Source organism: Pteropus alecto, unplaced genomic scaffold (genome assembly GCF_000325575.1).
Source record: "Pteropus alecto unplaced genomic scaffold, ASM32557v1 scaffold129, whole genome shotgun sequence".
NCBI classification, from domain to species: Eukaryota; Metazoa; Chordata; class Mammalia; order Chiroptera; family Pteropodidae; genus Pteropus; species Pteropus alecto.
Genome location: NW_006442597.1, coordinates 1,048,370 through 1,073,961, shown reverse-complemented (window position 1 = coordinate 1,073,961; position 25,592 = coordinate 1,048,370). Strand labels below are relative to the sequence as shown.

The 25,592-nt window shown below is 47.7% G+C and overlaps 1 protein-coding gene across 5 annotated transcripts in view; it reads right to left on the bottom strand.

Moving 5' to 3' along the window:
• The window catches only part of FGD3 (FYVE, RhoGEF and PH domain containing 3), a 38,760-nt gene extending 13,845 nt beyond the window's left edge, over positions 1–24,915 (bottom strand). For 3 of the 5 annotated variants that reach the window (XM_025040455.1, XM_025040456.1, XM_025040453.1), the window contains exons 1-8: positions 15,593–15,801; positions 14,910–15,085; positions 13,561–14,112; positions 9,082–9,171; positions 8,274–8,410; positions 6,473–6,629; positions 3,177–3,315; positions 2,403–2,461 (exon numbers count right to left, since the gene is read on the bottom strand). In XM_025040455.1, the coding sequence (XP_024896223.1) occupies positions 2,403–2,461; positions 3,177–3,315; positions 6,473–6,629; positions 8,274–8,410; positions 9,082–9,171; positions 13,561–14,049 (1,071 nt within the window). In that variant the 5' untranslated portion in view covers positions 14,050–14,112; positions 14,910–15,085; positions 15,593–15,801. Of the gene's footprint in view, positions 1–2,402; positions 2,462–3,176; positions 3,316–6,472; positions 6,630–8,273; positions 8,411–9,081; positions 9,172–13,560; positions 14,113–14,909; positions 15,086–15,592; positions 15,802–24,840 lie in introns of those variants that run through there. The other 2 variants (XM_025040454.1, XM_006922805.1) reach the window with 2 other exon arrangements.
• Positions 24,916–25,592: the final 677 nt, after the last annotated feature.

Here is a 25,592-nt window from a genome sequence, read left to right as displayed (position 1 = left end):
GAAAGAGTCAGCAAAGGTGGACCCAGCTCTGAGCCAAGAGACCATGGGCTCTGACCTGTCACTGCCACTAGAGGGGGCCTGAGCCAGAAGCAAAGGAGTGAATGAAGCAGAGGCTGAGCTGAGCCTGCAGGAACCCCAACCCAGAGACATGAAGCATTGACCTGCCATGCCATAGCAGCCATTGCCCTTGGACCTGACCAATCTCAGCCTGCACACTCCAGAAGCAGGCTGGTTTGGCCAGCCCTTGTGCTTCTTGTAGAAAAACAGGTGGGAGATGTGGGTGTGGGGGTGGGAAGAAGAAATGGCATGGAGAACAAGGAGGACCAGGAGGGCCGAAGGGCCTTGCCTGTTCTGGGGGTCTTGATGAGCACCTGGTGTGTACTATGAGGCTGAGGTGTACCTGGTGTGTATCAGGGATCTGGGCATGCACCTGATTTGGATTGGGGGGCTGAGTGTTCACCTCATGTGTACTGGGGGCTGGGCATGCACATGGTGTGTACTTGAGGGAGTGCACTTGGTGCATACTGGAAGGCTGGGCGTACATCTGGTCTATATTTTGGGGGTCGAGCGTGCACATGGTGTGTCGGGAGGCTGAGTGTGTACCTGGTGTGTAGGAGAGCTTTTTTATACGTGAGAGGCAGTTACAGGCCAGGAGAGTTCTGAACAGAGTGACAAAATAGGCTCTTAGGTGGAGAAGGGTGGATCAGAGGCCAGGGAAACTGGTGGCTTAGGGAGGCTCGTAGAGGCTGAGGTTGAGGGTGAGTGGAGATAGATTGTTGCATGAAGAAGTTCCAGTGAGCACACACTGATAATTTCCTAGGGCCACCCCCGAGTTCTCCCTGGGGCCTCACACCTGTCACACTCTGTGGGTAGAGGCCTCGCTGGATTTGGGAGAGAACTGCCACGTGGTGGGCATGCTATAGATGAGACAGGACTTCACCCAAATGGGAGGTCCTAGGCCTTGCCCATGCTCCTCAGATGTATGCCTATGGGGGCTCCTTCAAATGTCCACAGAATTTATGACCATGGAATTCTGCAAAGCAGCTTTCCCTCCTTCATTAGATTTAGTCTTAGGAAGGAAAAAAAGGAGGGGGAATTAGATTAAAAAGACCTAGAGTAATATGTGACCTGTTTAGGGTTGTCATGGTGCCCTACAGTGAACCTGAGCTCAGGCCAATCTGATCTGGCAACCTCAGACCCAGATCTGGTGACAGGCGGGTAATGAGGACGCTGGATATGGACCATATGTAGCAAGAGCTATCCCAAAACAAGCTGCCCACCTCATGTTTCTCACGTTTGAGAGATGTGGGATTAAAACAAATATTTCACTTTCTTTTTCCTCTCAAAAAACAACAGTGCCTGTGTCAAGGTAAATAGATATCAGGATTGGGAGACACCAGAGCTGAGTGGGGACTGTGGTGACCTGGAGGGTGGGGCAATGTGCAGACTGAAGAGGGGGCAGGGCCACCTAGATCACAAGGCATCAGCGTGGGCTCATGGAGGCCTCCTTGATCTGCAGATCCCATTACATATAGGTGTTAGATCAACAAGGAAACATGTCACCTCCACCTTTGGGCTATATCTGGAGGTGGGGCCTTTGGAGGTGGGGCCTTTGGAGGTGATTAAGTTTAGATGAGATCATGATCATGAGGGCAGAGTCCCCATGATAGGATTAGAGTCTGAGATTAGAGACCCCAGAGAGCTTTGTTTCTCTTTCTGCCATGAGGATACAGTGAGAGGCAGCTGCCTGCAAGCCAGGGCCAGATCTGCTGGCACCTTGACCTGGGACTGCTGGCTTCCAGAACTGTGAGAATACATGAGTGTTGTTTAAGCTGCCCCATCTGTGGTATTCTATTATAGCCATCTGAGTTAACTGAGACAGAGCTCAAATGAATGAATAAATGAATGAATGAAAAAAATGATGAGAACACTGAGAACCAATATTGTTCCGGGTCCTGTTCTGAGCATTTTATGTAGAGTGATTTCATCCCCACAACAGCCCAATGAAGCATGTTTTACACATGGAGATATTCAGGCACAGAGTGCTAAATAACTTACAATTACTGAGCTAGTATGGGCAGGCCTGTCTAGTGCTCAGTGGAGATCCTGTCTGCACTGGAGAAGAGGTGGGTGCACATCGATGGAGTCCACTTAGGGACAAGTGTGTGGGGGGACATGGGGGGACGCACGTGCATGCCAAATGGAGCTCATCTAGGAATAGGTGGGTGTGTGTGCATGTCAAATGAGCCCACCTGGGAAAAGTATGTGTGAGTGCATGCCAATGGAGCCCACTTGGGTACAAGTGGGTGCATGTGCACACCAATGGTGCCTGGTCCGCCCCACATTCTCCCTGCACAACATGGTAGGTCCCTCAGACATCCTCCAGGAGCCCCTCAACTCACCATTTTCCGAATGGCAGCATTGGAGTGGTTGGCAGCTGTAGAAATGAGCTCCAAGGATCCTGCAGGAGGAAGATTTAGAGACAGGCTGGGGAGTACCTTGTGGCTCCACACACGTCCTGGTCCTGCAAGACTAACAAGTTCTGCCCTGCTCTGCTGTTTGCCATAGGCATCTGGGGCTGCTCCAGAGACCTAGGTGCTTGGGGTTGGGGCATGCAACCCTATAGACACACATCATTTGCCGAGGCCTGGGGACCAGCATCCTGAACCATGCATAGATCCCTGCCCTGTGCTACATGCTGGCCAATGACCTTATGCCAGAGGACCCCAGAGACCCAACAAAGCCCTTCCTGGGGCCTAAGCATTCCCAGCACTTAGTAGCCCCCTCCCCAGAACCAATGTCTGCCCCTCACACTGCAGTGAAAGTAGGGGCGTCTTCTTCTGCCTCAAAGACTCTTGGTCACTTCCTGAAGACACGTTTAGGGGTCACGTGGACATCTCTCCTTCTCTTTTTTGTCTGTCTTTCTCTCTCTCTCCTGTCTCTGTCTCTCCCTGTCTCTCTGTCTCTATCTCTGTCCATCTCTGTCTCTGTCTGTCTGTATCTCTGTGTCTTTCTGTCTCTGCCTATCTTTCTGTCATTCTATTCTTCTGTATCTCTCCATCTCAGTCTCTATCCCTGTCTCTGTCCTTCAGTCTCTCTCTACTGACATGAATTTTCAGCAGTTGCCCCACTCCCACTTCCCAGGAGTCCATTGGCCTGATGGTGGCCCAGCTCACTTTCTGCATCCTTCCGATCCGGGGCATTCAATGGGAGCTGCTTCAAATAGTCCTTGAGCAGCAGCTCGTAGCGGGGGACTCTCTGTACAGGCTCCAGCATGTGGTGCTGCAGCGTCAGATTCCCACACACCTCCTGCTTCTGTGAGGAAGACAGATAGCATGGGGCACCCATGGACAAATGTGTGGACCCCGGAGCCCACCCTTACCTCCAGCCACCACAGCCCTCAAGAGGCTGCTCGGAGCACCTGCATCTGTTGACTGCAGACTATGTATTACAGCAGGGGAAACTGAGGCATGGGGAGGCTTAACAATGGAGCAAGAACCTAGACCCCAGGTGGGCCTGCTGTAGAACCAATGCTGGCTCTTTACACATGTCTTTGTGGAAGAAAATAAATGCTTGGACAAAGACCATCTCCTTCCCTTATGAGTGACTTCCCCACTTACATTCACCCAGTGACCTGAACTGAGCCTCTTCCCCACAATGAGAAGTCAGGAGCTCCCCAACCCTCCCTAGGGAGTTCTAGGGGATCATGCCTAGACACCACCCTAAGTGCCATCTATTCCTCTCCTATAAACATAAGAGCAAGTGTTGGGGGTGCGGGGTGGGGGACTAAGGCCCTCCCAGCACAGACTGCCCAGCACCCACCCTCTTTCTAAAACATAACCTTCTCTCCAGCCCCTCAGCACCTCGTCCAGACACTTTCAGGCATCTGTACTCTAGACCACATACTGAACACCATCACCCACTACCTCTGTGCTCACCCACTGGTGCCCCTGCCCGTGCCATCCTCTCCTCCTCTTCTGATGGATTTCCGGGCACCCGTGTCTTGATTGATAGGCCTGCCTGCCTCTTACAGAATCCGCCTACCCCTATATCTGACTGGGGAGTTGCTGCAATCATCCAGATTGTCACATAGGCAACCTGCCTCCCCCACCCACCAGCCACCCTTTCCCAGCTCAGGGTCAAGAACAAAACAGCTTCTAGCCAAAATGAGCTCAGAAAGCCTTGGACACAAAAGGGCTGGAAGAGTACCGGTCTGCAGCCGACATAAAAACAGTTGTTTCAAGTGAAAGGTATCAAAGGAGGTTGAAGAACAGGACATTTACACCATCTCGAAGCATCTCCCTACAAGAAACTTATTAATAGGGGAAAAAAATGACTTCACCATGGAGAGATTTGGCAGATATTCTCTGAATCAAATGAGCTTCTGCTAGAAGTGAGACAATCGGAAATTGTGTACCACCTGCAGGACAGGGGAGGACAAGACCTCACTCCTGTGATATTTCTGCAAAGACGTACAACTTGAATTGAGTCATGGAGAAACTGTGGACAAACCCAAAAAGAGAGACAGTGGCCTCCTCAGAAGTAATAAGGGCACGGAAGACAAAGACAGAAGGAGACAAACATAACAATGAATGCAATGTGTGCTCCTGGGTTGGTTTGTGGACCAGGAAAAAAAAAAAAGCATTGGGATGACTGGTGATATTTGAATAAGGGCTGGGGATTAGATAGTACTATTACGCCAATGTAAAACTTCCTGATTTTCATCTCTGTGCAGTGGTTATGCAGGAGAATATCCCCAGTTTACATTCAGTGACACAGAGCTATGATATCTGCTACTTAATCTCAAAAGATTCAAAAATAATAATTGTGTGTGTTTGGAGAGAGTGATAAACAAGAAAAAATGTTAACAGTGCCTTATTTTTGCAACTCTCCTGTAAATGTTGAAATTATTTCAAAACAAAAGTTCCAAAAATTTAGAAAAGAAAAACAACAAATATAGGCATCTGGGCTGGGAAGAATAGTGGTGCCATGGGGAGTTTGGGTCTGTGAGGTGCTGGGTGGGCCCATGATCCCTTCTGACAATTAAGGGCAGCAGCCAACCTGACAGTGACCTCTAACAAAACCATGCAGGGCACACGCCTCCTGGAAAAGGAGATTGTTCTGTGACCCCTGTTCTAGGAAATGGGGCTTAGTTCTCCATCTGCAGGAGTGCGGAACCATAGCACCCACACCAGCCTAAATTTCTACATTCGGGATGCCCTGCTCAAGCCGACCCCAATCAGCTCTGTCAATGGGTGACCAGACACTGAAGACTTGAGCGGCATGGCCTCCCAGTGTCTGGTCGCTTGGAACTGTGGGTCAACCACAGGTACAGCTCGAAGAGGCTGAAGGAAACTGTTCCATGGGGAGAGGCGGGAGTGCTCAGATATAAGTGAGGGGTAAGAGTTCAGGGGGTGCGGGCAGAAGGGAGAAGGAGAGACCCAGTGTCAGAGTTGTCCTCTCTGGAGAGGGACAGGGATGCTGAGGGACACAGGGGGATCTAGGACTCCACAGTAGGAAATTACAGCTGACCTGATGGCAGTGGATCTAGGAAAACGCAGAAAGTTATTGAGAGGCCACCTCTAATCCAAGCCTAGTTTCCAAATACTTGGCACAGAGGGCCTCAGTGCCAATTAACCCTCCGGAGTACACTGAGGAGTATGTGTGCATGCATGTACGTGTGCACGTGTGTGTAGTTTATGCATGTTTGTATGTATTTGTGTGTGTGTATACACCAGTGATGTTACGACAAGTGGCTATTCACAAAATTAAAACTATATTCCTACCTCATACCACAATCCATCTGGAAACTTTTAAAAAATGAAGCCATACATTAGAAGAAAATGTAATTTATGAAACCTCAAAAGGTGAGAAATACATTTATAAGTATTACTTCAAAGATTTTTTAAAGCATTACTTAATTAAAAATTGGTGAATGTGGCTAATTGAAAGCCAAAAATTTTGTATAGAAAACAACATCATAAATAAAGTTAAAAAATCAATGGGAAAAAAAATAATTTGTAACACATATGACAGATAATAGCTATTGTAACACATATGACAGATAATAGCTAATGTTCTTAACATATAAAAACCTTGTGAATCAATAAGAAAAAGGACAATGTGGCAGAAAACAACAGCAACGAGATGTGAACAGGCTGCAGAAAAAAGAAAAGATCAATGTAACATTTTCTTAAATGCCTGTACTAGCCATTGAGGGATGCTGTAGAGGAAGAATGGCATTTGGATTCAGATTTTATTAAATAATAGTTTGTGACAACACAGATCGTACAACCTCTTTTAGCCACTATTTCCCCACTGGTGAAATGAGAATGATAATTTATCTCCGGGAGTTATTTTAAGGGTCAAAGCATCAATAGAGCATCTAGACACATCTCACAATAGTACTGATTTTTTCCATGTGAAAACACAAACCCGGTACTGTGCCTCTGAGGCTGGGGCAGGGCCCTACCTGGATGCCATGGACGATATCTCTGAATAGCAACGAGCGCTGGGTCCAGGCACTCACTAGCTCCATGGCCCGATCAAAGTTCTTTACATACTCTCCGTACATCTTGAGGAATGGAGCCAGCTTCTGCAGGATGTCCCCGAGCCGGGGGTTTATGTCCCTTTGTGGGGGAATGAGATCATAAGAGAAATAACTCAGGTGAGGAGTCAGGGTGGGACAGGGACTGCACCAGGGGCTACAGGGCGAAGACCTGACTCCCATTTCTGTGTGATGGTAAGCAAATCAGTCACCCTTAGTTTCCTTCCCTATGTCACACTGTGTAGAAAATAGTGTATTACTGGGAAGCAAATGAGAGGATCATGTAAAGCACTTCACCAGTGCTGGCACAGAACCATTGCTTAGAACCAGGAGTGTTAGTCATGGAGCCACTCTAATGATGGGCCACAGCTATCAAAGAGTAGCAAAGAAACTCCATTTTACTCTTTTCAAAGATTAAGAACAATGAGACGATCTAAGGCTGGCACCATTGTGGGAAAGCAACACTGCATACTACTGATAATGGTTTGGACAGGGATTTGGAAACGAGTTTCAAGAAGCATAAAAATATATTAATAGTCTTTGACCTTAGAACTGTAGGAGAGATTTATCCTACATAAATCACTGAAAAGGAGGAAAAAAAGCACATGCGTAAAGCCATCTGCTACAACCTTTCTAGAAATGTGTACTCAGGGACTTAAAGGCCCACCATCTGCAAAGGCAGGCAGGCAAGCTGCTGGACTCCTGCACCATTATTATACCAGGAGCCACACAGGCATCAATGCACTAACGGCATCTCCAGGGCCTGGAAGAGAAAACCCATTTCTAGCTGGTGTGGACTATGTTAATCAGAAAGCCGGTTCAGCCGTGAGCTTTAACCCAATGGCCTTGGGGACACAGTATAACTGACTCCACAGGTGGAGCCTGTCTCTCTAAAGATTTACAGATTGACTCAGTGCCTGGCTGAGTCTTGCAGATGAAGGGACACACTCCAATCCAGCCCCAGCCTCCACACTGTCCTTGGCCTGGCTGCAAGTTGGAGGACGCTCCTGATGCTGCAGGAGAATGCCATGCTGACTCAAGCCAGAATAGCAAAGAGGAGAGATAGTGAGACTACAAAATAAAGTTGCAGTAGACTCCAGAATGGGACAAGAAGCATGTAAGGTGGAGAACGGCCAAGAGGGGACCACACCTGTGATGTTTAATTATCATGACCTGCAGCTGAGCTGTCCCCCTGCTAAAAATGAACAGAAGTGGCATAGAGACAGAAGGACAGACTCCTGGGGACAGTGGGAGGATCCAAGGTGCACTGTGAAGGAGGCAAATTTAATTTAAAATTTTAAAGCAAAGGTGAAATAAACGCTAAGAGGGAAAATGAACCAACGAGCAATGTTTTCTGGCTGTTTGGTGCCTGCAGATGTCTAACCTCATTCAAATCCCACAAAGCCCAGGGCAGGTATTAAAGTCCCTTTGATTTACAGATGAAGAAGCTAAGGTAGGGAGACACTAAGTAGTAGTGGGGTCAGTGGGGTAGGGTTGGCCCAGGACCTTGCATAGAAGACACCCAGGGCACCATGAGATAGGCCCCCCAAGTACCTGCCAAATTTTAAGGCACACAAACTCCAGATTTAGAGGTCACTTGGCAAAGAGAATTTGAAAAAACCACCATGACAGAATCACTAGGACCCTTAACCGTCAATGGTGTTGGTGTTAAATTCCCTGGGAAATGCCAATCTTCCATTTTGGGGGTGCCATGAGCCACACTCACCACTCCTCTGTGATCCGCATTTGCAGCTCAGGAAGGAGAAACTGCCCGTGGAAGCGGTAGATGGAGGAGATGTTAGAGAAGATACCTGTGGTGACTTCCAGAGGGATCCCTGCTTCTATCAGCCGGGTGCAGAAAACCTGGGCACACAATGGTCACTGAGTATGGGTCACCACGGATGGGATTGTGCTTCTGCTGAGGATGTGGGTACTCAGGAGAGGCTGTGAACACTTCCTCTTTCCTTAATAAACCTTCCACTTCATTAAAGTGGGCCAAACAACCTTAAGGTCTTAAAGCAAACTTACTTATGGCTAAAGATTGGGAGTGAGGCAAGGACGGTTCCCTCCAGATGGGGACAGGCCATCTTTCCTCCATCTACCTCTCATGGGAAACAGAATGTCCTAATTTCCTTTCTCTGCTTTGTGAGCTACAAACAGAAGCAATACGTGTCAACACCCCAAGTTCCCTTTGGAGTTTTACTTCCTGTTCTCATAAACCCCATTGTGCCATATAGATAAAGAGGGTGCCACCCACAGCCCCAAATGTTTATGCAGAAAGATGTCCAGAGGCCATTTACATAACATGACTGCCAGGAAGAAAGGCCCCCAAGGGGAGTGGACAAGGCCTTTTCCCCAGAGCCACAAACTCTGAAAGCAAAAAGTACAAATTTCTAGAGGATACTAAATTCGTCTGAATTTTATTATAGTGATTCATTTTCAACTGTAATGTCTAGCAAATGCTAAGATAGGGAGTTTGCCTGTGAAACTTCCCATTGAAATGAAAAAAGGCATGCCCCAGCCTTGAGGGCTACCTGGTCTAGTAGGTGCAGCCGCCTCACATAGGTTTCCTCGGTGTGCAGGAGCTCCTGGGCAATGTGGAGCAGCTTCTGGGGCTCAGAGCACTGGGGAGAGAAGAGCCACTACTCACCTGGGGAAGATGAGCCTTGAACAGGCAGGTCTGACAAGGGCTATATGCTGTACATCTGATGACCAGGGGTGGGAGGGGCCAGACAAAGCTGTTGAGATTGGAATGTGAGGCTCAGTTCTCACAGATGGAATTTCCAGGTAGTTTTCTGAGGAAGGCACGGACAGCAGTTCCTGCCAATCTCCCAAAAGATTCTGCAGCCCAGAGACAACTCTATCTTCCTGGGTCTTTGATGACAGTGCAGCTGTTGCAGACACATCAAATATATTATGGAGTGATGCCAGCGAGATGGCAGACTAGACAGCTACAGGTCCTTCTTCCCCAAAGAGACACAGAGTTAACAACAATATATGCACCGGAATACCTCTGTGATAACTCTAGAGACCAAATGAGAAACTACAGCCTCCAAATCATTGTAAAACCAAGAAGAGATTCCCACAAATGTGGTAGAAAAACTGGCAGCATTTGATATGCCCTTTCATGTCCCTCTCCATGCAGCACAGTGTGGCACAAGAGGAAGGAAACCCCCTATACAGGGGCTCCTCCCTCAGGATGGAAAGAAAATAGCGAGTTGTGTATGCAATGTTTTGACTTGTCTGGGGGCTGCCTGAGGGAGTAGTTTCTGTCTTGTATGACTTGGAATGCTGACAGGACCAGCGCCAGAGTTTGAAAGCCACTGAAAACAGAGGCAAGTAGCACAATCGAGCTGATTTTCTACTGGCAGGTGCCAGGGGAGTGAGAAATCAGAAAAGGTTTAAGAGGTCCTAGGATCTCCAGCCAGGCCAATTGGTGGTCTTTGCCTTTACAAAGCTAGGATGCAAAAACTGAAGAGGTATTGTTTTCCAAATGCCAAATTCCAGCAAAAAAATTCAAAGAAACAGGAAAACATGGCCCAATCAAAGAAACAAAATAAAACTTCAGAAACCAACCCTGAATCAGGAAAATGATTCACGAACAACATGAGAATATCAATGAAGAGATAGAAACTATAAAAAAGACCGAAATAAAAGTTATAAAGCTGAAAAATACAATAAATGAACTAAAACAACTCATTAGAGGGGTTAAACAGCAGATTTGATCAGGCGGAAGAAAGAGTCAGCAAACCTGAAGATAAGTCATTTGAAATCATCAAGTCAGAGAAGCAAAAAGACAAAAGAATAAATGAAAGCAAAGAGAGAATCTAAGGGACTTGTGGGACACTAACAAATAGACCAATATATGCATTATGGGAGTTCTAGCAGGAGAAGACAGTGAAAGGTGCAGAGAGCTTATTTGAGGAAATAATGGCTGAAAACTTCCAAATCTGAGTAAACAAATGAACATACAAATTCGAGAAGCTAAAGGAACTCCAACTAAGCTAATTTAAAAGAAACACACTGAACTACATTGTAATAATAAAAAAAGAGTGGGATAATATATTTATTATGCTAAAAAAAAACCTGTCAACCAAAATATTGTATCCAAGAAAGCTGTCCTAAAATGAAGAAATTGAGACTTTCGCAAATAAACTAAAGATGAAGAATTCATTACCACTAGACCTGCTCTTCAAGAAATGTTAGAGGAAGTTCTTCAAGTTGTGAACATGGTAGACAGCAACATAAGCTGTATGAAAAATAAGATTCCCTGGTTAAGGTAAATGCATAGACAAATATAGTAAGTGTACTGTTGTAATTTTGATAAATAGAATTTAAATGATATAAACATTTAAAAACTAAATATTTATTAATGGGCATGCAATATATAAATATGTATTTGTGACATCAATAACACAGTGAGAAGGAGGGGGAGCTATAGAGGAGTAGAGTTTTTATTTGTAATTGAGATTAATTTGTTATCAGTTCAAAATAAAATGATATATATTTAAGATATTTTATGTAATTGCAATAGTAATGACAAAGAAAATATCTATAGAATATACACAAAAAGAAATAAGAAGGAAATCAAAGCAAATCAAATTTCAGTGAAAAAAAAAGGAAGGCAGTAAGAGAGGGACAAAAAAGCTACAATATATACAGAAATCAACAAAATGGCAATAGTAAAGTCCTTTGCTTACAGTAATTACTTTAAATGTAAATGGATTAAACTTTCCAACCAAAAGACATGAATTGGCTGAATGGATTAAAAAATAGTATCCAACTATATGCTATCTACAAGAAATGCACGTTAGATTGAAGGATACACATAGGCTAAAAGTGAAAGGATGGAAAAAGATATTTCATGCAAATGGTTACAAAAGAGAACACACGAATGGACTTTAAATAAAAAACTGTTACAAGATACAAAGAAGAACATTATATGATGATAAAAAGACCAATTTACCAAGAAGATATAACAAGTATAAATATTTATGCACCAAACCTCAGAGCTTCTAGATATATGAAGCAAACTTTGACAGAATTAAAGGGAGAAATAGAAAATAACAAAATAATAGTGAGAGACTTAAATACTCCACTTTCTAGAAAGAACATGCAGATAGAATATCAGTAAGAAAACAGCAGACTTCAACAATACTGAAACCAAAGGGACCTAATATATACAGAACACAGCAGAATATACATTATTCTCAAGTGTATGTGAGACATTTTCTAGAACAGACCACGTTAGGCCACAAAACAAGTGTTAACAAATTCAAGAAGACTGAAGTTATAAAGCATCTTTGCTAACCACAATAGAATAAAACTAGAAATCAACAGCATAAGGAAAAATGGAAAATCCATGGATATGTGGTAATTAGACAACATACTCTTAAACATGAGTCAAAGAAGTCACGAAGGAAATTAGAAAATACCTTGAGAAAAATGAAAATGAAAACACAATATGCCATATTTACGGAATGCAGCAAAAGCAATGCTGAAGACTGTTTATAGCTGCCTGTGTAGACAGGCCTAGAGTTTGCACTTGCTCTCAGGATCTGGGAGACTGAGGCAGCCAGCTTCCCTGGAACACACCTTGAGAGTCACAGGTGGTGGTGCGTATAGTAGACACATCATTTATTATTTTTTTATTTTATGATGTTTTGACAAATTGAGGCCTTGCTTACCCCGAAGGGACTATCCTTTCCAGGGACAGCTGATTCCTAGAGATATAAAGGACCTGCCTATAAGCATGGCTTTCATATATGCAAACCAGCCCATCCAGAAACCACACCCCAACCATCCCCTTTATATTTGCCCCTCCAATAGGTTGCCCAACTCCTTTGATGGGTGAAAAGGTTGGGGATACACCCAGGCCAAGCTGTGGTGAGCAGACCTGCTGGGTGGTGATGGCAAGTGGACACACAGGAACAGGTACCAGACATCCAGTGACAGCCCCTGTGCCCAGAGCCTGCTAAATTATTCAAACTGGTCAATCCTAAATTTACTCAACTGCCTCACCTGTTCCTTCCCTCAGAAACCACAATAAAGTCTCTTGCTCTCAGTGCCCCAACTCTGCCTCTTGACTGACTCTGTGCTTCCCCATTTGGCTCCTATGGCATAGAATGACCCCTCCTCTTGCGAACTGTGAGTAACCAACTATCTTTCACTGGCCATCATTTCCTGGTCTGGTGGCCTCACCATATTCAAATAATAATAAACCTCCATTAAAACATGACCCAGCCTGTCCCCCAAGAAGTTGGCTCACAGCAGTACAAGCATGCAGTTGTGCTTTACCTCCAGGCCTGTCTCCCCCTGCTGCCTTATTAGCCAGCACCATCTCTACCAGGAGCCAGCAGGCCTGACTCATCAGATGCCACATGGCTTTTCTTGGAATTCAGTCACTTGCAGCTTATCCGTGCTGTTCTCCCCATGCAAGGTGGTCTCTCTAAGCCAGAGGTTATCTACTTTATTTTCATGTCCCTATGAGTCCTAGCACAGAGCACAGAGCCCATGATGCTAGAGGGATGCATAGGAGCTTTCTGTTCGAGCCAGCCCACCATACCTTGGACACAGCTGTTCCCAAGATGTCTGCTCAGGGCTCCATGCATGTGCATAGGTTCCCTTCCCACCTCTACCCCTCCCTGTGGGCAACTCTGGGATTTTCTCCTTTCAAAAACAGGTGACACTCTCTCTGCCTTTCTCATCAGGTTTCTTCAAGCATAGGTGAAGCTCTGGTGGCAGCACTTTTGCCACTAAGACTGATGGTCAGTCCACCCTGGGGGTCCCAGTGCCACTGTGCGGCCGTGGAAACCAGACTCAGGAATGAGGTGTTGGGGAAGGGAGGGCTTGTGAGGTCCTCCCCAGGGACTGCCTGCCAACCTGTCGAAGGGGCCTCTCCAAGTGCGGTATCTGAGTGGGCTCCCAAATACTAGCAGCAGGTGTGGGCAATGCCACTGCAAACCTCAAACCCCTTGAGGAGTACCACCACTCCAGGGCAGGGGGCAGCCTACCTTGGCCAGGTCCACGTTGGCCCTCGGGCGGCTGTCCTTGGGCTCAGGCTCAGGCTCCTCGCTGCTGCCCTCACCCACATCACTGTCGGCCTCCTCCTGGGGAGCCTTGCTGTCTGGGGCCATCTCTGGGTGCAGCCTCAGGGCAGTGGGCCCTAGGCCTACCTCACTGCTCTCCTTGCAGGGGAAGGGCTCATTGGCCATGCTGCAGGATGGGCTGTCAATCCCACTGTCCCGGTTGGGAATCTTGGCACTGCAGCTCAGCTCCCCCATGGAGCCCATGTCTGGGGGGCCATCCACCACAGCATCCAGGCCACTAGGTCTCCCAGGGGCAGGGTCTTCGCAATGGGTTCCAGGCCCAGTGGGCAGCTCTCGGAGCTTCCCTGGGTCTGTGCTGGGCAGCTCAAAGGAAGAGAAGCCAGGCCCAGCGTCTGGGTCCCCCAGTGTGGCAAAAGGGGCAAGGGCTGTTGAGGACCCTCCTTCTGACTCCATCCTCAAAGCTGAGCCCTCTGAGTTCTATGGGGGTGGCAGGGCTGGCCGGGTTACAGGGGATTCCTGTGGGGGAGAAATGAACATGGTCAATGCCAGCTGGGCCATGGACCAGCTCCCAAATGCAGCCCCCAGGTATAATTCCCCAGAGGAAGTCAACATGAAGGTGGTGAGCTGGGCCTCGTGTGAAGTGAACAAATGGCCAGCTTCATCTGGTTCTCTCTAGACAAGCTTTTGGGCAATGGCAAATGGAAAGCATTGTATTTTAAAACAAAAAGATGGAAGAGAGTGGGAAGGAAAGAGAAAGGGAGAGAGTGAGGAAAGAAGGAAGGAAGGGAAGGAGAAAGGGTGAGAGAAAGGGAGGAATCCTGTAGTATGAAGCTACCTGTTGTTCAATGAATTCAAAATATGTGTGCAAAATACTAGCAAGAAGCATCATGAACACAGTGGATCAAGTCTATAATATGCTTTGACATCCACAATTCTTTATGCTATGATGTGGCCCTGGGGTGAGGCAGGATTCCCATCAAGATGCCTCCTCACTCTCACTGCCAGGCGACCAGGCACCTTCTAGAGACCTCAAAGCTGGTCAGGCCTCAAATTCTCCTCCCCACATGCACTGGAGCTTGGGCTCTCACAACATGCCTGTCCTGGACACTCTCTCTGAGGAGAGGCAAGTTCATGTGTCATTCTAGGTGCACAGAAAATGTACAAGACATCAGCTGAGGAGAGTCAAGGATGGAACTGGACCAAGTTGAGGTTGACATTCCTTGAAATCTTCCTCTTAAACCTGCAATGGAGCTGCAGAGGAGGACAGAAACCAGGAGCGACAGTCACTTATCCCTAAGGGATAGGCCATTTACCTGGTACCCACAGACATCCTTCTGAGGTCACTGAAGTGGGCAGGCAAGTGCCTGGCTCCCTGCTGGCCAAGTTCCAGGAGTCTAAACTGGCCGTCCAAGGCCACTCTCAGGACTGAGGGAATTCACTGAAAATCTTTCTTGCTCAGCAGGTTTGAAGCATAGCAGTTCAGGAGGTTCTAAAACAACATGAAAGGAGAATAAAAACCACCTTTCCAGAGCAGAAATGGTGACAGGCCCAGTTCTAAATGGAGAAGGTGGAAGAGCAGCATGGCGGACCCTGGGCAGGTCACAGAGGCTTGCAGGGTGGATGGAGCTCGCTGCTTCCCCAGTCCCCAGCACAGCGGCCCCTGAGGCAATGCCCCGTGGTATGGGGCAGCTCCTAGGGCCCAGATTGAAACTCTGGGGCCAGAACTAAATCTGTCCCTGGCCACATGGTGCCCACACCAGGGAGGCAGCGTCCCCTTGAGTATGCAGAGCCCATCCAGTGCAAGGAGAGCCGGCGGGCACCACCACGCACCTCCCAGCCCACACCCTGAACACCTTACTGACACCCTCCCAGACATACTCCCTGCATTCACACTCTCACTCAGCTAGGCTGCTAGTAGCTTCTTCACACATTCTACTCTTCATTCGTTAAACAGAATAAAGAATCATCAGTGGAGACGCAGATCTCATATACGCACAATCAAGGTATCCCAGAGCCTGCTGCTCACTCGCTCACATGGCAAAAATGCCTTCGAGCAGAGTGCAGTGGGAAGTGAAGCATGAACCCAGGCATCCAAGCACCAACTCAAGCCCCTACCACAGCCTCTTTGCCTTCTCCTGTGGCCAAACTACTTCTGAGCAGACCTTCCTTTAAGCAACACCAATATCGGTGCTAGGTGTGCATTTATCACACTGCCACTGCCACATTCCTAACAAGCTTAATAGGGAGAAATACTAAGATTTCTAAATAGAAAATACATGGTTTGCCACATTCTTCTCATAGCACAGGAGATAAACTCGAGTTTCCACAAATCAGACATGACACAATAGTAAAAATATGCCAGATGGAATGCGGGCCACACGCTTAGCCTCGGTGTATCCAAATGCAGTTGGTTGACACCAGAGAAGCCTGCTAAAATCCCACCTCAGGGTCTCCTGCTTCTGGTCAAGGGGCAATAACAAAAACTGGAGTTAGTGTCTTGCCTGAAACAACCAAAACCTGGACAAAACATATGAAACAATAGCTTGAGAAATACCCTATACCAGGCAGCAAAGCACTGTGTTTCTGAGAGGTGGTAACTGGTGCAGCGTACCCTCTGCTGACCCAGCTTCCTGCCCAGGGAAGGGGACCCTAGGTAGACCCCTGAGCGCAGAGTCCAGGAACACCAAGGCAGCTGGAGGTCATAGAACAGAGCACTGGGGAGGAAAGTGAGGTACACAGAGAGAGGAGAGTTGAAGAGGGGCCTCACATATGGCTCAACACAGGTGTGTGGAAACCACGAGGCTGGAGTAAGAACTTCCTTCGGGGGTAGAGGGAACATCACCTGGAGGCAACATCATCTGGCACTCACACAGGGAAGGGCATATGTCCATCCCCACCAGCCAGACTGGAAACTTCAAGATCCATAGGGCATTAGAGAACTTGGAAGGGTTTTGCCTCAGTGTGGGGAACAATTATTTCCACAATGAGCTCTGCTTGGGTCCTACCTAACAGATATTGATAAATTTTAACAAAGCCCATTTGTTTACAAGCAACTTAACTATATACCTGAATCACACTCAAGAACAATTATAGGCACACAGACATATCCAGTGCCTAGCAAAGTGAGATTTACAGTGTCTGGCATGCAACTAAAAATTACCAGGCACAAAGAGCAGGAATACACAACCCACAGTGAGGAGGAAAATCAATGAGGTGAAACTGACCCATGGTTGGCACCAAGGTTGGAGTCAGCAGACGAGGTCATCAAGGTAGCTGCAGCCCCTGCATTCCATCATGTTTAAAAGGTCAGCAGAGACGTGGAGTATATAAAAAGATGCACATCTAACTTCTGTTACCCACCAAGTGTGAGATCAACACTCACTGGAAAGGATCGATGGCAGATTAAACATTGTAGAAGAAAAATGATTAAATTTAGAGGGACAAATAACAGCTATCCAAAATGAGAGAGAGAAAAAGAGAGAGGGAGAGGAAGGAATATTTTTTGAAAACCCCTCCGCCCCGCAGCTTGTCTACCATCCTATAAACAACATTGAGATTCCGTGTGATTTATTCTGTACCCCAGGAAATTGTCTCTACCGCCCTCCAAAGCACCAGACTTAAGTCAAATTGGAGTCAAATTAAGCTGATGCCCCCCGCCAGACCCCAGCAATTATTTAATTCGTCTGAGCAGCATAATACATGTGAAATCCCAAAAGAGGGGTGAGTAGGAAAAATATTTGAGGAAATAATAACCAAATTTTTCCATATTTGATGGAAATTATAAATCCACAGATCTAAGAGGTTCAGTGAACACCAAGCATAAGAAATGTTTGTATTTAAACATTTTCCACAGAGAAAACTCTAAGCTTAGATGGCTTCACTGGTTAATTCTATCAAATATTTAAGGAAAAAATGATGCCAATTCTACACAAACCTTTTCAGAACATTCATGAAAAAAAGGATGCTTTCCAACAACTGGATCAATCTAGAAATAATGATGTCGAGACCAAAGGGAAGGTACCTACTTGCTTATCCATTTACATAGGATTTTAGGAAATATACACTAATCTGTGGTGTCAGAAAGCAAACCAGTTGCCTGGAAGGGGGGGTGGGTATGGCGAGGTGTGGGGCTTACAACAGAAAACAGAAAGCTTTCGAGGGGTGACAGAGGTGCTCATCATCTTGGCTGTGGTAATAGTTTCACAGGTATATACATATGTCAAAACATCAAATTATGCACTTTAAAAATTGTGTGTCAATTATATCTCATAGAAGGCGACATCTCTGAATTGTACAAACTTGGTGAGTTGCTGACATTCCCCAGTATCATTTTTCTTATTACAGAAAGGACAGTGAATCACACAGAGGATGGTGGTGAGGCTCATGGCAGGCCCACAGCCTAGGGAGGCTCTAGCAGCGCCAGTGCCCACCCAGACGGTCCCGTCCAGAGGAGAGGGGTGTACCTTTTCACTGGAGGCCCTTGAGCTATGACAATTTTATTTTCCAAGGGCTTTTGTGCAAGGGAAGCCAAAAATGCTTGGCCAGACTGGAGATCCCACGGCTCAGGGAGCAGAGCACAGGGCTGGAAGAGGTCCTGCATGGGAAATAGCTGAGACAACCCCCGATCTGATTCGAGAAGCTGAGGGATGCAGCCCACACCCTCACTCAGCTCAGCTTTGGTCTCCCAGCTGCCTTTCCCAGGCCAAGGTAAGCACCAGAGCAGGCCAGGTCAGTTCCAGCCTCCCCTCCATGTGCCCACATGGCCTCAACTCACTGCTGAGAGGAGAGGAGGGAGGCTTTAGGGAGGGGACACACATGTGCACATATGCCCACACATATACACATGCCTCCACAACGCACACCTATGCACACATACACATATACATTTAAACACACACACACACACACACACACACACACACACACACACACACACACACACACACACACACACACACACCATGTTCCAGAAGGCATGCTGAGCAATTTCATACAATTGCTCAGTCACAGGCACTGAAGTAAGTGATGTTCATGTTTCAAACAAGGACATCGAGGCTGATCCTGGCCACGCTGGCCTAGAGGGAAACAGACCCTAGGACCTAGGCCTTCCAGACATGCCTCTCTGAAACCCTGGACTAGGCTCTGGGCTCATTATGACACTACAGGAGCTGGGAAAATGTCACCACATGTGGTGCCGGTTTTCTCTACCTGGCTACTTGCTTTCCCTTTAGAAGCCCTGAGCTGCCTGAACTGGGTGAGGCAGACAACTGCATACCCCAGGTGAGCCCAGCCCAGGTGAGCTTTGCCTGCTGCAGGACCTAGCCAGGGCCCAGGTCCCCCAACATCTGAGGCTGCAATCACCCAGTATCAGAGGCCTGACACTGGGACTGGGGGAGGTACAAGGGCTGCAGAAGTATGGAGAAATTAAATTTGCCCCACTCTCCAGGGCATCATGGACCATTTAAGTAGCTCCATATGCAGCAGCCAGTGGACAGGGCAACACGAATCCCGTGGTCTCTGCCTGGAGCCCCTGCACTGCTCGGTGGGATGATCCCAAAGACTGGCCATAAGACTGCCCACCACCCAGCTTCAGCTGCCGCCAGACATCTCTGCAAGTACAGCACGGGAGCCCCAGCTAAAACCACCACCACACCCATCTCACTTGCTGCCTGTCATCTGGCACCCTGGAAGTCCTGAGCAGGCAGGGACCTCCCTGTCTGGCCACCGATGTGGCCCAGTGGCCCTGGCACATGAAACCCAAGCTGACAGCCCCCAGTAGCCACCAGAGGTATGACCCTGAGAGAAGAAGCCTTTGGAAATGTTTCAGCCCTGTTTGGCAACAGCCCCAGAGAGGACTTGAGTAAGAGACGCTCAGCTGCACCCTGCCAGGCCCCAGAATCGTGAGACACGACAATGCTCAGTGGAGTTGCTCTTTACTCCATCAAGTTTGGGTGGTTGGCTACATACAGGAGTTAATTAAACAATATTGTAGTGCCACAGGGGAATACCAGGAACCCCTGTGTGGCACACGCCTGTAAACAGATCACAGACTGGGAGACGAGCCTGCAGAAACTGAGAGGCTATATCAGCAGTAAGAAAGACCCAACTGCTGGCCGTGCCAGATGGAATGACCAGTGGCCAGTCAGCAAGGCTGCCCTTTGATCCAGAGGTGCCTTTCCTCCAGGATCTTGAAGCACAATACTTGCCTTGGGACCTCAGCCTGGGAAGTGCTCTGGTTGTAGCTGGCATGGCCTGGGGTGTCCATCCTATGTGCTGAGAACACGGAGATAGACACAGATGCCATGAGGTGCCACATGCTTCAAAAATCGGTGGAGGTCAGTGGGAACTCGGGGCAGGAGGGGGCACCAGGGCAAGCTGAGAGGGGAGGAAAGGAGATGAATCAACACGGTACTATCCCTGCTTGCTGGAACACCCTGATCAGACACTTCCCAAACAGCTCACACTATCACATTCAAAAGTCACCGTTACTTTTAAAACTGCATCAGTGATGCATCCTTTTTAGAAAACAGAAATTATGGATAAATAAAAAGGAAGTAAAAGTTACTCGTCGCCCTAGCACTGGTATGCCTGTGAGTGGACAAATGCCTGCAGGATGAATAGCTCGGTGGGGGTCCTAATGCTTCTAGGTGTGCTGTAGCTTTTCTTAGAGAAGCTGCATTTGTTTCAACACTGAATTCCAACATGAATTCATTGTATCCTCAAAAAGGCATTTCTCTCAGACCAATTCAAAGAAGAGACTCAAAGCAGCATTATTAACAGTAGCCAAGAGGTGGAAGCATCCCAAAGGCTCATCCACAAAAAATGAATAAACAAGGTGTGATGTATCTACAAAATGGAATATTATTCAGCCTTAAGAAGGAAGGAAATTCAGACGCATGCTACACCTGGGTGAACCTTGAAGACATTATGCTCAGTGAAATAATTCAGTCACAGAAGGACAAATATTGCATGATTCTATTTATATGAAGTCCCTAGAGTAGTCAAATCATAGAGACAGAAAGTAGAAGGGTGGCTGCTGGGACTGGGCAGGGAGGGGAGTTACTGCTTAATGGGGACAGAGTTTCTGTTTGGGAAAATGAGAAAGTTCTGATGATGGGTGGTGGTGATGGCTGCACAACAAAGCGTATAAATTTAATGCCATCGAACTGGACATTTAAAAGTGGTTTAGACAGTAAATTTTGTTACGTGTATTTATTTTACCACAATTTTAAAAAGCTTAAAAAAAAAAAAGAATGCATGTCAGGAAGGTTTTCATCAGAAGTTCTGTGAATTAGCACCAAGTTGACAGTGACTCAAAAGCATCTAAAACTTACTCCCTGCCCTGCACCCCTGTTGCCCTGGCCCTCAACCCCTGGCCTCTCCTCCACACGCCCACCCAGGAGCTCCATGGCCCTGGCTCAAATCCAGCACTGCCTGTAAACCTCTCGACTCACTGCTAATGCCCTGCACTGCCTGCCTTGCTCGTCAAGAAATAGGCCCTAGTGAGGCCATGTACAGACTAGGGGACTACCCACAGACCCGAAGGGGTCCAAGCATAAACCTAGGGGTGTGTGGACTATGGCCCATGCTCCATATGGCTCTGGCCTCGACCTCCAGCCAGTGCCTTGGGGTTCCCCATCTTGGGGTGGTGGGGGGAAGGCTCAGGGATAGCTCAGGGGTCAGCGCAGAGCCTGGGTATCATTATTAAGGCTCAATAAATGATTGTGAGAAAAATATAGGATGATTTCTTGGTTGATTGCATTCCTGAGACTGTGGGCGCCTCACCAGGTGGCACTCTGGGAGGAAGAGGGGAGGCCTGGAGACCCTTCCCACCCCAGAGGGTTAGCCAACTCCAGCCAGGCAGAGGCCTGGACTCCTCCCTGCTCTGACCCTAGGGTGTCCCCATGGGTCCCTTGGGGCACAACAGCCACCTCAGACTGTACACTGCACAACGAATTGCAGGGACTCCTTTATGGTCTGGGGAGGCAGCAGTGCGGTGGTCCAAAGCTATACGTCCAACTGATTGATTTCTAACATTTACTGGCTGGGCAGCCAAACAAGCTCAACCTCTCCAAGTCTATTTGCTTGTCTGTAAAATGGACATAATACTCCTATGAAGGTTCCTAAAGCCAGAGGCAGTGCATAGCACTGCACCCCCTACAAGTCACTTCCTATGTACAGACAAACATGGCTATTAATGTTGCCTAAAGCTGCCGGTCCCCTGCTCCAGCAGGACTCACAGTAATGATAACTTGTGCCGAAAGATGGATCAGCAGAAGTTCATGGATGGCAAAGCCAGGCAGGGCTGTGTATGCCTGGGAAACTGAGCACCACACTATTTCTACTTAATTTTTTATTTATGTATTTACTTAATATTTTTCTTATACTTTCTGTTTTTACTTTTAGTTTTAAATTTTTCTATAGTTATTTTGTTTCTATTTTCTATTTTGGTTCTGTTTTTATTTTACTTTCCATTGCCATACATATAAAAGGCAACAGTAAAAATCACAACTTTTAAAATAGAAAACAAATCCTTCCCTGTCCAGGTAGCTAGATGTGTAACAAAGAAAGCCAGATTTCAGGGTGGGTAGTGCAAAATTCCTGGAGTTTTGATGTATATTTGAAATTTTTTATAATAAAGTTTTGGGGGAAAAGTTTACCCCTGCAGCACCCAATACTCCCAGGCCCATGCTTCACATGGTAGAGGAGAGAGGCTCTTCATTCCAGGCTTTCTACAAGTTCAGGCTGACCTCCCCTGTTGGTCATCCTATCTTGCTACATGATTCTGCCTACTTTTGATTATGTTGGATATTTTTTATTTAAAAAAGTAATGAAACGAAACAGATAAGAACCTTCCAATAGCTTCAATCTACACTGAAATCCTTAACAGATGTTCTGCCACTTGCTCCACACCTTTGCAAGCTTAGGCTTCTCTAGGAACCATCTCAGGGAACAGCCTGTCCCAGCTACCTGTGTTCTCTCTGCTCCCCAGGGTGATAACACCTTCCTGCTCTATTTCCTACCAGCATGTTGGCCACACAGGTGGAAACCTCACCTCCTTCACATGGACCCACCTGGCAAACAGGACCCAGGAGGCATTTTGGTGAATAAATGAATGGATGAATTGAATCGACATGTCAAATAACCTTTATTTCTCTTCTAATATGTATTTTTACATAAACATACACGTATTCTGGCTGAGTCCAAATTTTGAAAATACGAAATCCAAGTGGAGATTACAGAAGGTCAAACCCCACCTTCTATAGTCCATCACTAGGTCTGGCTCCCCTGAGACTTCTCATTAATTGCACCATCAGCCTGCCATGTTATTACAGTGAAAGGGAGGCCCTCCCAAAGCCACATGCCTGCACCAGCAAGAGCTCCATGTCTGGGGCACTGAAGGGCTCCACGTGGGCCTCTAAGTTCTTAGAGTTGACTTGTAAGGTTAATCACCATTGACCTCGCTGGAGACCTCAGTGATCAGTCATCATCACCACACATGGGGGCTCAGACAAAGAAAACAACATTAAAGACAGAGGGAATAGTGTTCCAGACAGAAGGAACAGTGTCCCAGACAGAGGGTACAGTTTTCCTAACAGAGGGAAGGTTACAGAGGCAAAAGAGTGAGCCAGGCCAGCTGAAGAGCTGGCACAGTGCTCAGGTGGGAGAGCCCAGAGGAAGGAGGTGGGACCTAAGGGTTGGAATCAGGATGGATCTCACAGTCATGGGCAGAGAGGGGGCCGTACAGGTGAATGACATTCCATTCAAGTCCGTGTTTGACATCTGTCCTACAGTCAGTACTGCCACAAGGTTGCATTTTGACTCCCATTCTCACCCTCTTTACAACAGAGCCACAGTTTCCTCATCTGTCAGTGGGAGTCATTAGAGCATACCTCGGGCAGGCAGAGAGAATGCAGCGAGGCAGGTCCGTTAGCCACTGGACCAATGACTCCTCCGTGGTCACTGTTCTGAGTCCAGGGTCACTCTTAATCTGGGCTCTCAAGGAATTCAAGGCAGCAAAGCTCCACCAGTCCTCTGGGGCCTCACTGAGCACCAAATCTCATCTCTGATCTCAAAAGATCAATTGCAGCCCAGGCCTCTGCAAGTGCAGGACACATAGACCTGTCCAGCTTCAGAGGCCACTGCATATCAGGAGGAGTTGGTCTTTGTGTGGAGATAGACATCAACCCTGAGGAGCGGAACTGGGGCCTTGGGCCTCCTGCAACCACCCAGCTGGGGACAAACCACTTCCTCCCTCTGTACCCGGCCCCACCCAGCCCCAGCAAGCTGTCAGGCTCCGGAAGTTTGGGTTTGGGCCTAGCCAGACAGCCTGTAGGCGCTGGTCTGGGGCAAAAAATAAGGTACTGTGTACCTCAGTGTCCTCTCTTGCAAGAATGGCCAAATGAGTGATCCTGGGTGCTATCGGGGACCATGCCCTGAGCACAGCATGCCCTGAGCACGGCACTGCACTCATGTCAGAAGCCTGGCACCACTCAGGCCCCACTTCTCAGACAGGAGTGCAAGGCAGTCAGAGCGGCTGCCCATAGTCAGGAAGTTGGGACAGGGGCTGCACACCTGGTCAACCCCTCACGTTATTCATGCACACTGTGGGGTCCCAAGGAGGTCCTGGTGGGCTTGGCCCTCTTTCCTAGTAATGCTCCCATAGACAGGCCCTAACTGTGAGTATGTAAACTGTAAATTACAGAGGAACCTTCTGGAGCCACATTATGTGGGAAGGCCTAGCCCCCTTTGGACTGTGTCTGGAACCATCCACCCCTCTTTGGCCCAGGTAAGGAAGACTCACATGGCCTTGAGCCGGGGTGGCAGGGATGGGGCCAGGTTGTGGGCAGGTATACGGGCCAGGCTGAGGTGGGGATCACCCTGAACCAGTCGGCCACTGGGACCTTGGCCCCGCTAGTCTCAGCTTCATCTTTGCTACAGACTGAGCTGCCCAGATGACATCTGACACTGTCTCAGCACTCAGTGTTTTCAAAGGATTCGCACACTTGCCATTTTGTGATGCCCACAATAACCTGACTTTTAACAAACAATGTCAGAGACACCACAGGAAGACAAAGGTACACAAATAAAACACCACACAGTGCCACCAAGGCAGCTTCCTGCCTTGAAGACATCTGTCCCCAACAGCTCCTGCTCTGAATGTCCCCTGACCCCAAAAGTGCCCCTTATAGGACCAGCTCGGGCTCTCCAGGTTGCCAAGACTCTGGAGCCACCACCACTTACCTGCCTTTTCAGACGCTCACACTTCTCTCCGGGGCTGACTTCAGGAAGCAGCAGAACACACTTCCTTTTGCTAGTTTTTGCAACATGGGTCACCAAATGACATGCATGTGCATTTCCGCTTTGTCACATGCCCTAGCTCGCTGGTGCTCCAGCTGCCTCATTTGTGAAAATACAGCCCAAATTGGCTGGAATGCCATCTAAGACCCAGGCCATAGGGGCTAACTTCAGCCTGTGGCAGCTTAAAGTTTAACAAGCTGCTCCAGTGCTCCTGAGTGGCTCTGGGCTGGAAGCTGCAATCACTCCACTGCTATCTGGGTGGGCTTTTCTTAGCAAATCTGTGGGTACTCACTGCCTGGACCCTCAGAGAGGGGCATCCAGTGGACTTGAGTGGTGGGGCCAGCCACAAACCACATAGGCAGCAGCTGCACAGGCTGAGATAAACCATGAGTCTTCTGCCTGAGTTCTCTTGGGCAGAACAGTGAAAATGGCCATAGGCGGTTGGAAAATTGAGAGGCCCCACTGAAAAATGGGTTACTTCAAGGGGTTCCCGGGATAAAGCCAGCCCCCTGGGGAAACCTGCCCTGTGAGGGTTACTCCAGCCAGGTCCCCTCTGTAGCACCCATGGGGAGGACTCTGTGACTTTTAGAGAGAGAGCAAACACAGAGACACAGGGGTCCTACAGGCTTAGACCACAAATTCTGACCAAATTTAAATGATGGGTTCTTCATCCAACCATACAGGCTTTTTTTCAA